The 14,650-nt window shown below is 32.0% G+C and overlaps 1 protein-coding gene across 1 annotated transcript in view; it reads left to right on the top strand.

The window, feature by feature from the left end:
• LOC127715440 (SWI/SNF-related matrix-associated actin-dependent regulator of chromatin subfamily A member 5-like) overlaps positions 1-2,666 on the top strand; it is a 38,951-nt gene extending 36,285 nt beyond the window's left edge. The window contains exons 21-23 of the mRNA XM_052221478.1: positions 373-585; positions 1,062-1,178; positions 1,934-2,666. Of these exons, the coding sequence (XP_052077438.1) occupies positions 373-585; positions 1,062-1,178; positions 1,934-1,993 (390 nt within the window). The 3' untranslated portion in view covers positions 1,994-2,666. The remainder of the gene's footprint in view (positions 1-372; positions 586-1,061; positions 1,179-1,933) is intronic.
• The last annotated feature ends 11,984 nt before the right edge of the window (positions 2,667-14,650 follow it).

Below are 14,650 nucleotides of genomic sequence, written 5' to 3'. Positions count from 1 at the left end.
ATATCAATGATTAGTAAAGAAGGCGAGACATTTCAGCGTGTCCACTCTTGTGATATATAATTGTAGACAATAATGGTCTGAGTGTTGACAATATAGTACTTCATTCCATATTCTGACTTGATTTTGAAATAAGTTTTCAATAAAGATATAGTCAGTACAACATTAAAAATTGTACACTTGTTCATTGTTGTCATAACTCTCTTTCATTGAAATCCACTATAACCTAGCATTTGCATTCTAAAATTTTAGATCCACACCTACTACACATACAATGTTAATTAAATCATCATCTTAACCCCTTTACCACTATTTCTAACTCTAATTAAAAGTAATAGAGTAAATGCATCTCACAATGAACATTTCTATCTACAGTTAGCAAGATATAGAGCACCATTCCATCAACTCAGGATACAGTATGGTACAAACAAAGGCAAGAACTACACAGAAGAGGAAGACCGATTCCTTATATGTATGTTACACAAGTTAGGATTCGATAAAGAAAATGTCTACGATGAGTTACGAACAGCTGTCAGACAAGCTCCACAATTCAGATTTGATTGGTTTATCAAGTCCAGAACAGCTATGGTGAGTTTATATAGAATGCACCTATTTTAAGTTTCCTGGTAGACAAGGGAGATGCATGAACGCTCAAAATCCCTAGTGCATGTGTCTTTCTTAAGTCAAGAGAATTTGTCAGTAGTTTTCACTGTGGATGGTTTTATCTCATTTGGTGTAGACTGTAAACAGGGGAGAAGGTTTAGTTTTAAACCTAGTTTAAGCTCACCAATCTTTAAAAAAAACATAGTTGACTCACAGGGTAAAAACAGATCTGGTGGGATAAGTGGAAAACAACAATCATTTTTTTCATGGCCTCATCAACATTTGTTTGGTTCTCATTGACCAATGGTTGAGTCTGTAAATTCATAAAGATAAACAGAAGATGTGCTGTCATAAATATTTTCAGTCTTGCAAAATTTAGGTTTATTTTCTAACTAGAAGAACATTTATTATTTTGAGCTGTTACTTCATTTTGAGATTTAACATTGACTCAAATTTTGTAGGAATTACAAAGAAGATGTAACACTCTGATCACATTGATAGAGAGAGAAAACATGGAACTAGAGGAAAAAGAAAAAGCAGAAAGAAAGAAGAAGGCACCAAGATCTGGAACACCAAAGGTTAATATATACAATGAAATTTTATCAATGTTTTCTTGGTCAAGTCATTTGTGTAAGTTCTCAATATTTACTAGCACAAACATGTAGCATTACACCCTTTTACGGGACGTTTTATGGTATACTGTTGTCTGTCTGTCCGTCGGACAATAACTCATAAACCCTTTAACCAATTTGCATGAAACTTTGGTGAATTGTTTATATCTAATGACTTAAGCTCCCTTTTGATTTTTATAAATTTTAGATTTTACGTTTGTGATTTATCGGATTTTATTCATAAAAAAGTGCTTTGAGCAGTTTTCATGAAACTTAGGTGAATGGATTATATGTAGTAAAATAATCTCCCTTTAGTTTTTTATAAATTTCTGATACGACATTGAGGAGTTATCGAACTTTATTCTTTGAAAAATCGAAGGGCGTATCATGTTCTCATGGCACAGCTCTTTATTAAATGTCTTTTCCTCTTAATATTTTAATGGGGGGAAATAGGAGACGTTATTGATTCATTTACAGGAAATACATGTATTTGACAAAACCCGACGCAAAAAAAAAAAGAAATTATTGCTGTCTTCGATTTCAAAGGCACAATGAAGCTCCTGATGTATTTGTAATACCAGCTGGAAATGAAATATAAATAAAAATATGTTGCCCACTCATTTATATTTTTAGCATTGATTACTGAAATTAAAAATGCTCTGTACGTTTTTCTATCTGATATATATATATATTGATTTTGACATTATCTGAATTTTTTACAGAGTGGCAAAAGGAAAGCTGACACATCATTAGACAGAAGTAAACAGAAGAAGAAGAAATGAACATAAAAAGACTTTTTATCATCAATCTGTGATGTTGACTGTATTCTAACTGTTGTGATTCTTGTCGGCATTTTATTAACATTTTTTATTCAACTTCTGTTGAAAGTAGTGCTTTACAAATTAATTCCAACAAACCAAAAGTACTAAGTGTTGTCAAAGATTGTAGTGTGAACAAAAATGGCATCCTTGGCAAAAAGAACGAAATGCTAATAAAATGTATCAAAATTATAGTATTTTAGGAACAAACATAGTGAATTTTTAAAGAATATACAATATTTGATCATACACTATTGATAGTGTTTTTAAATACATGTCTGGCCTATGATATACTTTTGCGTTAATTTAATGAAACCGAAAGGTACCTGTTAAATATAATTACATGTTATTTTATCACACTAAGGTCTTTATAATAAAATAGTAGGATAAAGGAGATTATGTAAGTTTAGTGAACACATTCACCAGACCAAGATAATAGATTTTTTGTTGTTGTTGAATAATATCTGCTATAAACTGTATTCATTAAAAACATTCATTAGTAAATCATTTTGTCATAAATCAGTTCTTCTTCATGGAAAAATCGTAATGACAGAGTGTGTTTTCCATTTTGTATCATTTTCATCATCATTAAATGTAAATCATATGTAAATAATCATCAATAAATCTTAACAATGTCTGTGTTTTACAGTGTTTTTTTATACGACTGCAAACAAATTTTTTGCGATCTTATATTGGTATTACATCGTCGTCGTCCGAAGACATTTGGTTTTGCACAATAACTTTAGTATAAGTAAATAGAAATCTATGAAATTTAAACTCAAGGTGTATGACCACAAAAGGAAGGTTGGGATTGATTTTGGGAGTTTTGGTCCCAACAGTTTAGGAATTAAGGGCCAAAAGGGTCCAAAATTAAACTTTGTTTGATTTCATCAAAAATTGAATTATTGGGGTTCATTGAGATGCCAAATCTAACCATGTATTTAGATTCTTAATTTTTGGTCCTGTTTTCAAATTGGTCTACATTAAGGTCCAAAGGGTCCAAAATTAAACTTTCTTTGATTTTAACAAAAATTGAATTCTTGGGGTTCTTTGATATGCTGTATCTGAACATGTACTAAGATTTTTGATTATATGCCCAGTTTTCAAGTTGGTCCAAATCAGGGTCCAGAATTAAACTTTGTTTGATTTCAACAAAAAATGAATATATGGGGTTCTTTGATATGTTGAATCTAACCATGTATTTAGATTTTTGATATTTGGGCCCCGTTATCAAATGAGTCCACATTGAGGTCTAAAGGGTCCAAAATTGAACTTTATTTGATTTCATCAAAATTTGAATTCTTGGGGTTCTTTGATATGCTGAATCTAACCATGTATTTAGATTTTGGATATTGGACCATAAAAGGTAAATGTCCAATTTAATATTTTTAAGTTCTTAGACCACTTTCATTCTGTGTCAGAAACCTATGCTGTGTCAACTATTTAATCACAATCCAAAATCAGAGCTGTATCAAGCTTGCATGTTGTGTCCATACTTGCCCCAACTGTTCAGGGTTCGACCTCTGCAGTCGTATCAAGCTGCACCCTGCAGAGCATTTTATTTGTAACTGCAGCAACTAAATTATGGTGAATATTTTGTCATCTGTTGAACATTAGGAATGGTGTATTTTAAATCAAGTTCAGTCATTTATGTGGTTATCTTTCTTCTCCTTTCTATTCCAACCTGCATGTATGTTCTCATACATATGTTTGTGTTCAATTGTCCATCCTATATCCTTGAACTTATTTTTATGGTTCATTGGTTAATGTTTAAATTAAATGGTTTGTTTCTCAGATACTATTAGCAATAGGTCAAGTATGGTTGTTGTATGGACTGATTTGTCTGAAGGGTGCAAGTGACATTTACCGTAATTTTATGGTTCACTAGTCAATATTATGCTTAAATAGTTAGCTGAGTTTTTTCTTATATAAACAGTTGAATAGCCAAATCAACATTGAGCAATGAAGTCCAACATTTTTCAAAACATTTTTTAAGCAATGGTTGACATTGGCGATATTGACTGGCTTTGTGGTATTTTTGTCTCGCTTGACAGAGTCAAAAAGCGAGACATAGGTATGCTGTTTCCGGCGGCAGCGGCAACAGTGTATTAGTTTGTGATTAGGTCTTGTTTATGGTGAACCACTAGTGGTAAGTCAAAGATATTTGGTATGCAGTTGTATTAGTATTGGCACATCTCATTACCATGGAGATTATTTGGCCCAGCCCCCTCAGTTATGGTCTATTGACTTTGAAACTTTTGCTTAGTTTAAATGTATTAGTTTGTGATTGGGTCAGTTTATGGGGAACCATTAGTGGTAAGTTAATGATAATTGGTATGCAGTTGTATAAGCATTGTTATATCTCAATTCCATGGAGATTATTTGGCCCCGCCCCCTCAGTCATGGTTTATTGACTTTGAAGTTTTTGCTTAGTTTTCATGTATTAGTTTGTGATTAGGTCAGTTACGGGAACCACTACTGGTAAGTTAATGATAATTGGTATGCAGTTGTATTAGCATTGGCATATCTCATTTCCATGGAGATTATTTGGCCCCGCCCCCCTCAGTCATGGTCTATTGACTTTGAATTTTTGCTTAGTTTTCATGTATAAGTTTGTGTTTAGGTTTGTTTAAAGGGAACTACTTATGATAAGTCAATGATATTTGGTATACAGTTGTATTAGCATTGACACATCTCATTACCATGGAGATTATTTGACCTTGCCCCCTCAGTTATGGTTTATTGACTTTGAAATTTTGCTAAGTTTATATGTATTAGTTTGTGTTTAGGTTTAATTAAAGGGAACTACTTATGACAAGTCAATGATATTTGGTATACAGTTGTATTAGCATTGGTACATCTCATTTCCATGGAGATTGTTTAGCTATGTACCTTCAGTCATGGTTCATTGACTTTGAACATTTGCAAAACTCACATGCTAAAAAGTTGCTATTTTAATTTTTAACATTTGCATCATCGAAATTACAAAAAAGCGTGACATATCTCTGTGACAACAGTTTATTTGTTGATGCCTTTTAATAATTGCTTTTATCAGTTTTTGCTTAGTTTCTAAATGTACCTGAAAAGAAGGTTATTATAGAGAGAAAAATGTATACAAAAAAATACTAAACTAGGCAAACCAAAAAAGGGGGAGTCCATAAAAACTGACAAAATAAACACTTTCAATTAACAGAACAAGTGAAAAATAACTCTGATATTCCTGACTTGGTAAAAGCATTCTCTAATGAATGGCCTTTGTTTATAGTTCTGTTATTTTCTCAAAAAAGGTTCAGTAACACAAAACCATATATAAGGTAAATGGGATCTCAACCCAAACTGTAAACCTATATTATGCATTTGAAAGTGGAATCTAGCATTTTTATTCCAGCAAATACAAATTTCAAAACTACGCAAACAAACCAAGATCCAAAACGATATGGATATTTAGTAATCATACCACATCTTATTATAGTCATTGTATGATGGCTGAAGACATTACTTCTCAGTTATGCGAATGCGACCTTGGTGAAAAAACCACAATAGGAAATAGGATACATTTGTTTAAATTAAATTTCAAATATTCCAAAGATTTTATTTTACACTCAGTTACACCATTAGATACAGCACAATACAATAATAAATCTTTCAAAATCTAAAAAAAATGTGGGACGACCATTTGATAATTTGAAGGAGGAGACTTTTTACAGATTGAATATCAATCTCAATCTGTTTTTTTTCCAGATAGTCAGACTATACTATAGTCATGCCATACTAAAGAAGATAACAAATAGTTGGTAAACAATCTTATCAATAGAAATTTTGAAAATAAAGAATAAAGAATAATATTTTTCATATCTTGGACATTATATATAGACATACACCTTTGGTATCAGTGTAAACATGTCAACTATTGTCAAAGCAAGTTGTGAGGTTTCGGAATTGTAATTTTCTAAAAGATATTTTTCAACTGTAATCCAGGGTTTCACTAAGACTGCAATTTTACTAGTCTATGCACATTACACTATTTTATTTCCAAAAACACAAAATATGTTGTACATAACCAACAATTTGCACCCGTATTGTGTATGTTGCGGTTAAACAATATGAAATACAATTTAAAAATATAGAACAGAAGTACATACTAATTTAAAAGTAAAATTGGTACAGTTACTGTTATTTTTCATCAACTTGATCAAGTACTTAAGTCTTATTGTTTAAGATTAGTGTATTTTTCACAACGACGCTACAAAGGAAAGTCTTTTAAATTGCTTAATATAGAATGGATACGGATGTAACAGTTCCAAGGTCTCGTTGAAAGCTTGCTTGGCTGATTCATTGTCTCCCATTAACTGTTGAGCAGTACCAAGACAGTAGTAAGATATTGATTTAGATATTGGTTCATTTCTTATGAAATAGTCTTTGAATATTGTCGCTTGTAGATCTCTAAGAGAATTTTGACATTCTCGCACATTGTTCAGATGGTAATGACATAGGAAAGATAAAAAATGACCGTAAACTACAGGCGGTATTTCACAAATGCTTTATGCTCATTAGTAGTTCCATTGGAATAAATTGCAAAGTTCCAAAAACAACATAATCTGCCATTACGAATTTTAATGAACGCACAAATCCTTGCTTTTGTTTTAAGTGGCATTTTATAAAACGCCATTGCACGACTGACAATTTCGTTCCGTAGAATATTTTTTCAAGTGTACATTTTGATAGTGCATACTCAATGATGGTAAGAGATTTCTTATGTTGTTTAGCTTTGTATAAAAACGAAGCAACCATCAACCATCCAGACACAATATCATGGTTGATGTTCATTAGTAGATAACTTAGACAATGGTTGTATTCGTTATATTGATTCTTATTACTGATTGTACTGCTCATATATAGTGACTGACAATGTTTGTTGCACACAGCTGACATGAAATATGCATGAATGTATTTTGATTTTTCGGAGAGACAAGATCGTATGTTATGAACAGCTCTATTAAAGTTATTGTGTTTACCAATCATAGTAACAACATGGCCTAGGACGTTTGACTTTAACAAAATGTTTATATCGTCATAATGCAAGAAACTTTGATCATTTTGAACATTGCATGACAAAACAGAATGTGATATTTGTTTAGAGAATAAGATGCATCGCCATCCATAACTAAAAAGCACACGAAGTGTATCTATCAAATTATCCCTATCCAATCCTTCTATTTTATTCTCAAACAAATTATTTTCTGGAATGAAATAATGCGGACATACTGAATACTCCATGCAATAAATCAGCCGATGGAAACATCTCATAAAACACTTTATCAAATTACCAGGTGTCCATGAAGTAGGTTGTAATTCTTCTGATATCCAGAAAAGGATTGTCTTCATGTAATACGAACACAATAGATCTGAACATCTACTATCAGTATTTATTATATCCTTTAGAAGAATTTTCATCATCGCGTAACAGAGTAATTGAGTATGACTAAATGTATAAATAAGAAACTTTTCTCCAACTGAGAATGACATTCGCCATTCCAATTTCTCGTGTGGTGACCCTTTAGAACCAATTGGTACAAAGAGCACCCCGTGATTAATGATCATCTGCTTTGTATTTTCATTTGGCCACGAATTATTAGACCGCATAGTCCATTGTGATGCTGACGTCACCCAATATTTACTACGAAGGCAATAAGCAATGTCAGTTACACCCTGTTTATCGGAAACACAGGGTCCATGTACAACGGGACTAAATTCGGTTAAAAAAGATTTATTGAATAAGTCATTTGACAGATAATCGTCCCCTCTGACATTTTCACACAATTGCCGCACTACTGGACAAGGGCTACTTTTAAGACGTAACATAGCGTAACCTGGTTTTGTATCCTCAGTCATCAATGAAAAATATGTTGTTTTTGGATTAAACGCAATAGATGTTATGTTATCGTGAACCTCGATATATTTTATTACAAACATAACATCTAGATCACTACCACGCATCTGCAATCCTTCACCAAAACTGCCGCTTGTAATATACACTGTTGAGTTGTCGCAGGATAAATGATCACAAACTGAGTTCATTAATCGTATAGTTTTGACGTAATGTTCTGTTCCGACGATGGTTTTGCACATATAATGGTAAAGGGACAATGAAACATCTGAAACAATAAATTTCCACATAATGGAATTTGACTATTTAAGGCATATCAATGTGAAACATGTTGAGCTTTTTTAATTGCAGCTGAAAACATAAGCTCTTTCTGGAAACGAAAGATGTATGTTGTTACTCAAAATTACTTTCGAGAAAGAAAATCAAAAATAGGTCAGGAAAACTCTTCACAAGAGACCAATTGACACAGACATTAACAACTGTTGGTCACCGTACGGGCTTCAACAATGAGCAAAGCCTATACTGGACAGTCAGCTAAAAAAGGCCCCAAAATGATAAATGATAAACAATCCAAACGAGAAAACTGACGGCCTAATTTATGTACAAAATAATGAACGAAAATCAAATATGTAACAAAACAACAAACGACAACCACTGAATAACAGGGTTCAGATTTGGGAAATGCACATACAGAATATGGCGGGATTAAACATGTAAGCAGGCTCAACCCTCCTCTAACCTGGGATAGTGGTGTCTCAGTACAACATAAGAACAAACCATAAAAATCAGTTGAAAAAGGCTTAACTGAGTAACTCATCAGATGGATACAAAGATATATAGTTTCATCTAACAAAAACACAGAGTGAACGTCGGCGGGTACTTGTACATCCCAACAACAAAATGACACTTAGTACAGATCTGAGAGTACTCGCAGTTATTGACAGCTAGTTCAAAGCAAATAATAACTAATAAAAAAGTCATGCATTTTTAAGACTACAAGATACAGGTATCGACATGTTTTAGAGCCATGAATATGCATATGTATATAATAACAATATTTACTTTGTTTTTAATTTACTGATAACAAAATCAGTATTCATACCAATAAAACAATATTCAAAGATCTATTTACAGTGTTGAATTGGTAAACTTTTAGAATAAGTTTATTCATTAGGTCTCTGTTAAAGTGAAGATGTGCTACCTCGTTTTCTACGGGTATAATCAAACTTCAAAACCAAATCTTTACACTTATGGAAGAATTAAGTAAAGGTTTTGTGTAATTTGTGGTAACGAAATCCCCGACTTAACAATTTACCAGTAAAACATAGATTACGTTAATTAAACTCCAAACAGTCACAACAAACAAGGGCATAGCGAACGAGTTGAGATATATAAACGCCATAAGTAACATCACCATAAAAAAGGAAATTGTACAATAGGGAACGAAAAATCGTCCCTTTTGTCGAATATTTTAGTGTTTCCCTTGTAAAACTGAAATATCTAAATCTAAAAGGAATGTATTACCTTTTGTAATTGATTTATTTAAAGTCATATGAAACGAAGGACCGGTGAAAAATAATGTTAATCCAATTCTTGAACCAATGCATACATATATCATAAACTTAGTCTTCTGTGCACGATTTTATCATTTTTAACGCATAAATTTCGTACGATCGTCAAAAAATATTTCAATCGGTCATTGTTGTTGTGAAAATATGGCAGCTAATTAATGGTCGTGTTTTGAAGCCGAAGTTTAACGATTGTCACCCGTGTGTAAACAATCAATAGAGAAGCATTGATATTCAGGTAAGCACGTGTATAACGGGTACAATAAGGTATAATTTATCTTGATGACGGAGCGATGTTTACGTTTGGTTTTCCATTCGCACTTGCGTATTGCGATCACCGGATTTTTACGACAAAAGGTCAAGCTGCATACGGAAAACATGTTGGCGAATTGTTTACTGGAAGCAAACAGTTAAAAAAAGTAAACTTCTTCTAGATTTGGACAAAATATAGAGTTTTCTTTAGAAAAAAGTATCTGTACATATAATAAAAACTAACTATTTAGTTATAAAAACATATGCATAATTTTTTAAGTTTCATATGACTTTAATTTTTTTTAATTTCTTTGGGGAAATTTCGGCAGTATATTTAGAAAATTCTTGAATATTCATGAAAAAGATCATCAAGATAATGGTAATGGTAAGTGTTGTTACTGCTGGTATCGTCCACGAGGGTATCACCAGCCCTGTAGTCAGCACTCCTGTGTTGACATGAATATCAATTATATGGTCATTTTTATAAATTTCCTGTTTACAAAACTTTGAATTTTCCAAAAATCTAAGGAATAGATTACCTTAGCCGTATTTAGCACAATTTTTTGGAATTTTTGGTCCTCTATGCTCTTCACCTTTGTACTTGTTTTGCTTCATAACTATTTTGATCTGAGCGTCACTGATGAGTCGTATGTAGACGAAACGCGCGTCTGGCGTACTCAACTAATCCTGGTACCTTTGATAACTATTTACACCCCTGGATCGATGTCACTGCTAGTTGACGTTTTAGTCCCCGAGGGTATCACCAGTCCAGTAGTCAGCACTCTGGTGTTGACATGAATATCAATTATATGGTAGTTTTTATAAATTTCCTGTTCACAAAACTTTGAATTTTTTAAAAAACTAAGGATTTTCTTATCCCAGGAATAGATTACCTTAGCCGTACTTGGCACAACTTTTTGGAATTTTTGGTCATCTATGCTCTTCACCTTTGTACTTTATAACTGTTTTGATATGAGCGTCACTGATGGGTCTTATGTAGACGAAACTCGCGTCTGGCGTACTAAATTATAACCCTGGTACCTTTGATAACTATTGTTAAATTTATCTATTTAATGAAATTTAGACGGATCTTTACTGAATTTGGTCATAAACTAAGTAAACTGTTTTCCATTGCGATTCATGCAGTACAAGAACAAGTCTGCTATTGAAGGCTGCAATTAGTGTCCATGAGAATACCTACAACCTGTCGATAAACTTTGTTGCCGAAACGTACATAAGTATTATCAAGGTGAAAATTAATAGCTTCAATCATCTCATCACATCTCAAGTAAGTATATCTAGCATACTTACATTTCTCAATAAGGAAGAACGCTTTAAATAAGTTGCAGCAAATATGTTTGCATTCAGATTTACCAAACGTCCATATAATTAAATAGGAAAACTTTTAAGAAAAGAATGTGTTGAAGTGTATTGTAAAGAGTTGAAAAGTCAAAACTGTCAACAGAATCAAAAGGACCATCAAACACGTAATTTATCTTAAACATCCAAAGAATATTTAACACACCATACAAATAGTTAATTCACCTATTTTCATATATTTTATTACAAAAGTTAATGATTGGTTCTTTGGAACAATCTAAAGAACTAGTAAAAAGCACTGAAAGATTAGTTGTAGAACACATACTAGGGGCCGAGATGAAACGATATTTTACTGGTTTTTTTTTGGTGTAATTTAGGTAACCAATACATAGTTTGGACCTTCCAAATGTTCAGAAGAGGTCTTAAGCTTTGATGTGGTTATAATATGTTTGTTTACTATATGACTCTCTGTGGATCATACGGACTTGAATATTTAAAATGTTCATTCTTAAGGACGTCCGTATAGGGTTTACGGCATAACATCACCAAATTGTTGATTGATTTATCGGTCGGTACACACACAAACCCAAATCGCTTTGAAAGTTCTTGAAGTTTATTTCTAAATCTATAAATAGGCGTATTATATACGCTTTTGTTTATTTCTGAATTATATTCAAAATGTGATATTCGAATATCCATACATTTATTTTAATAAGAATCAAGAGATGTTTTTTATCAAATTTCTCCCGCTACACCATTTTTTACAATACGACGAAAGACCGTTTTTGTTACCTGAAACATAGGGGAAATGATCATTTATGATATTTTATGAATTTATAATAAACCAGCAACTTTAAATTATAAAATATAAAATTCTTTAAACATGGTTAATACATACAAATATGTTGTTATAAGTAAGTGTTTAAAGTTGATAAAATAAATATTGCAGCTTAAGTTTTTACAGTTATTTGTTCATAGAGTCCTTAAATTGGGCAGTTATAGGTCCTATGATAATGATAAGAAGTATTTAAAAGGTTTTATTATACTTCATGTCAAAATGCCAGATACGAGGGTGTTAATTTACTCTATTACCCTTCATGGAGACGCTTGATCAAGTGTGCGCTTTATTAAATACGACTCTAACCTATGGCAAATACTCTATCACCCTTCACGGAGACGCTTGATCAAGTTTGCGCTATCACCCTCTCAGTAATGTGTTATTTATATAATGGTTTGAGTTTATAATGATATCTGAGGGGATTGCCCTTTAATAATTTAATAAATTACTTAACCAATATTCCTTTTCAGTTACATTTTGGAAGAACAAATTTTTATTCTTAGTTCTGGGGTAACATGTATATCTTGCAAATTACTAGGTTATCTTTTTCTTGGACTATTTATCGTGTTTGTGAAGTCTTTACTTTTGAACCATAGGAGTTGATCCATTTGAATTTTAGTCTTAGAAAAAAAAATACTTATCTATATGTAAAACAATTGGCTTTGAACAAGTTTTTAGCCATTCTCACATTTTATGAAACTTATCAACTTTATTTATTATTTGGCCTTTAAGCCTTTTTGTTTCAATCGCCACTTTACCATGTGTACTAAATTATTAATTATACATACACAGCTAACTGAATAACTTTCATTATATAATTAAGAAATTAATTTGAATATGGATGATGACCTTTTACTTTTTTGCTATCTTTATAAACCTATGGTCACTAGTGTTATTAGGTCTTTTCAATTCCCAAATATTCATTTTCATTTATACATGCTGTATGTAAAATGACTTCATATTTTTCTGAACGTGATTAAACCCTCAGCATGAAGAAGTATGTTCAAGTAGATACTGTGTTTTTGTCCGATTAATCTGCTTAGATAGATTGCCTTAAATATGGTACACAAAAGAGCAATCTAAATTCCGGAATGTTAATTACTACCGTGCCATCTTAAATGCCAATTTGTATCATACAAATAACAAAGTAGGCTACAATTGTAAATAAAACTGTGTCAGATTGAGATAATCAGTAATCTGGCACACTTAAAAAAGAGTAATGGTTTGAATTCCTTTCTTTCAAAATAGGGCGATACTTAGCTTTACAAGCTTTGAACAGTTCAACTTACAGTTATTTAGAGTCTTTTCATGATATTGAACTTTCATCTGCGCGTTGCAATATGTGTAGCTAGGTGCCTATCCGTGGGTTTGAGAATTACGTGCAGCAACATCTCGTCATTAGTTGAGAAACTTCAAACAAATTATGCACAGCTCTTATATGTACTAACGTTTTGTTCTACTTTAGTAAATCTATCTATATATATATATATATATCGGACATGAGTTTTTTTTCCAATTTCGGTACTTTCGTTTTTCTATATACATATATACTGATATAGCTAGACAAACGAAATTTAATAACTGAATTGATATTCACAATTAAAAATGGAATGATAAATGGCTGATCAGAATTACTTTTTTCCTCACGAGTCATTGTTTCATTCATCGTAAATACTAAACTGAAACTTTAAATTTGATAAACATACCAAGCGAGTAATAGATAATAAACAATGGTAGAAAAATAATTACCTTTAATATCCATTAATTCTGTATTATTTCCGGACTAAAAAATGCCCTTTTAATTGAACATTGAATATGAATAAGACCCACGGATTATTGATCCACACAATCTTTATTTAGAAATTGTAGTTAACATTACTTCAATGTATTGCATGCATTTACATTTAAATTACCTGTTCAGGTAAATATAAAGAACGTTCCAGTTCAAATCTTTTGGAAGACTTCTAAATCTAAATTAAACGTCCTCGAGTTGAAGAATTTTGCAATGAGAAATATAACGAAGTTATAATATTTGGCTGTTGCAGAAATCTTGGTCATCAGTTAAAATTTGAAAAGAGGACCAACATATGATCATTCCTACAAAGTTTGGTTCCAATTGGTCAAGCTGTTCCAGACAAGAAATGATTTTTCCGTAGGATCCTTTGTTTGAATATGTTTGTCAACGGTGGCTATCTTGGTTGACGGGTAGGGTCATCAGATACAATTCTGAAGGAGAACCAACTTAGGACCATTCCAACAAAGTTTAGTTTAAATTTGTTAAGTGCTTTCAAACATAAAAACATATGTGATTTTCCAAGAAGTTCCTATGTTGAACTATGTTTGTTCTCCATCTCTCTGTCCAAACCGTCTTGTTGATTTTGCTGAATTATACAAAAAACATCCTTGACGTCAAACTGAGAAAACGATTTAATCGAAGACTGTATGCTATAGTTTAATGCTACTGAAGTATATAATGTGTATATGATTTATTGCATATATTGATAAAAATGCACTATATGTTGAAATGGTCGACCTTAATATGATGGTATATCATTTAAATAAGCTAGACTGAGATACTTCAAACTTCAGATATCAAAGGGTGTACATGATAATTAATTTTAAATATTTCAGATGTTTGACACGCTTTAGAAAAGAAAGCTATATTTTACTTTGAAAACATCGAGCCATTTCGTTCAACCCATGATAGAAACTACTTTGAATGCAACATCATTAAAAAAAGAGTTGAATTATTTCTC

Source organism: Mytilus californianus, unplaced genomic scaffold (assembly GCF_021869535.1).
Source record: "Mytilus californianus isolate M0D057914Y unplaced genomic scaffold, xbMytCali1.0.p SCAF_9, whole genome shotgun sequence".
NCBI lineage: Eukaryota > Metazoa > Mollusca > Bivalvia > Mytilida > Mytilidae > Mytilus > Mytilus californianus.
Note: the sequence above shows the minus strand (reverse complement) of the source record. Positions and strands in the feature narration are given on the sequence as shown.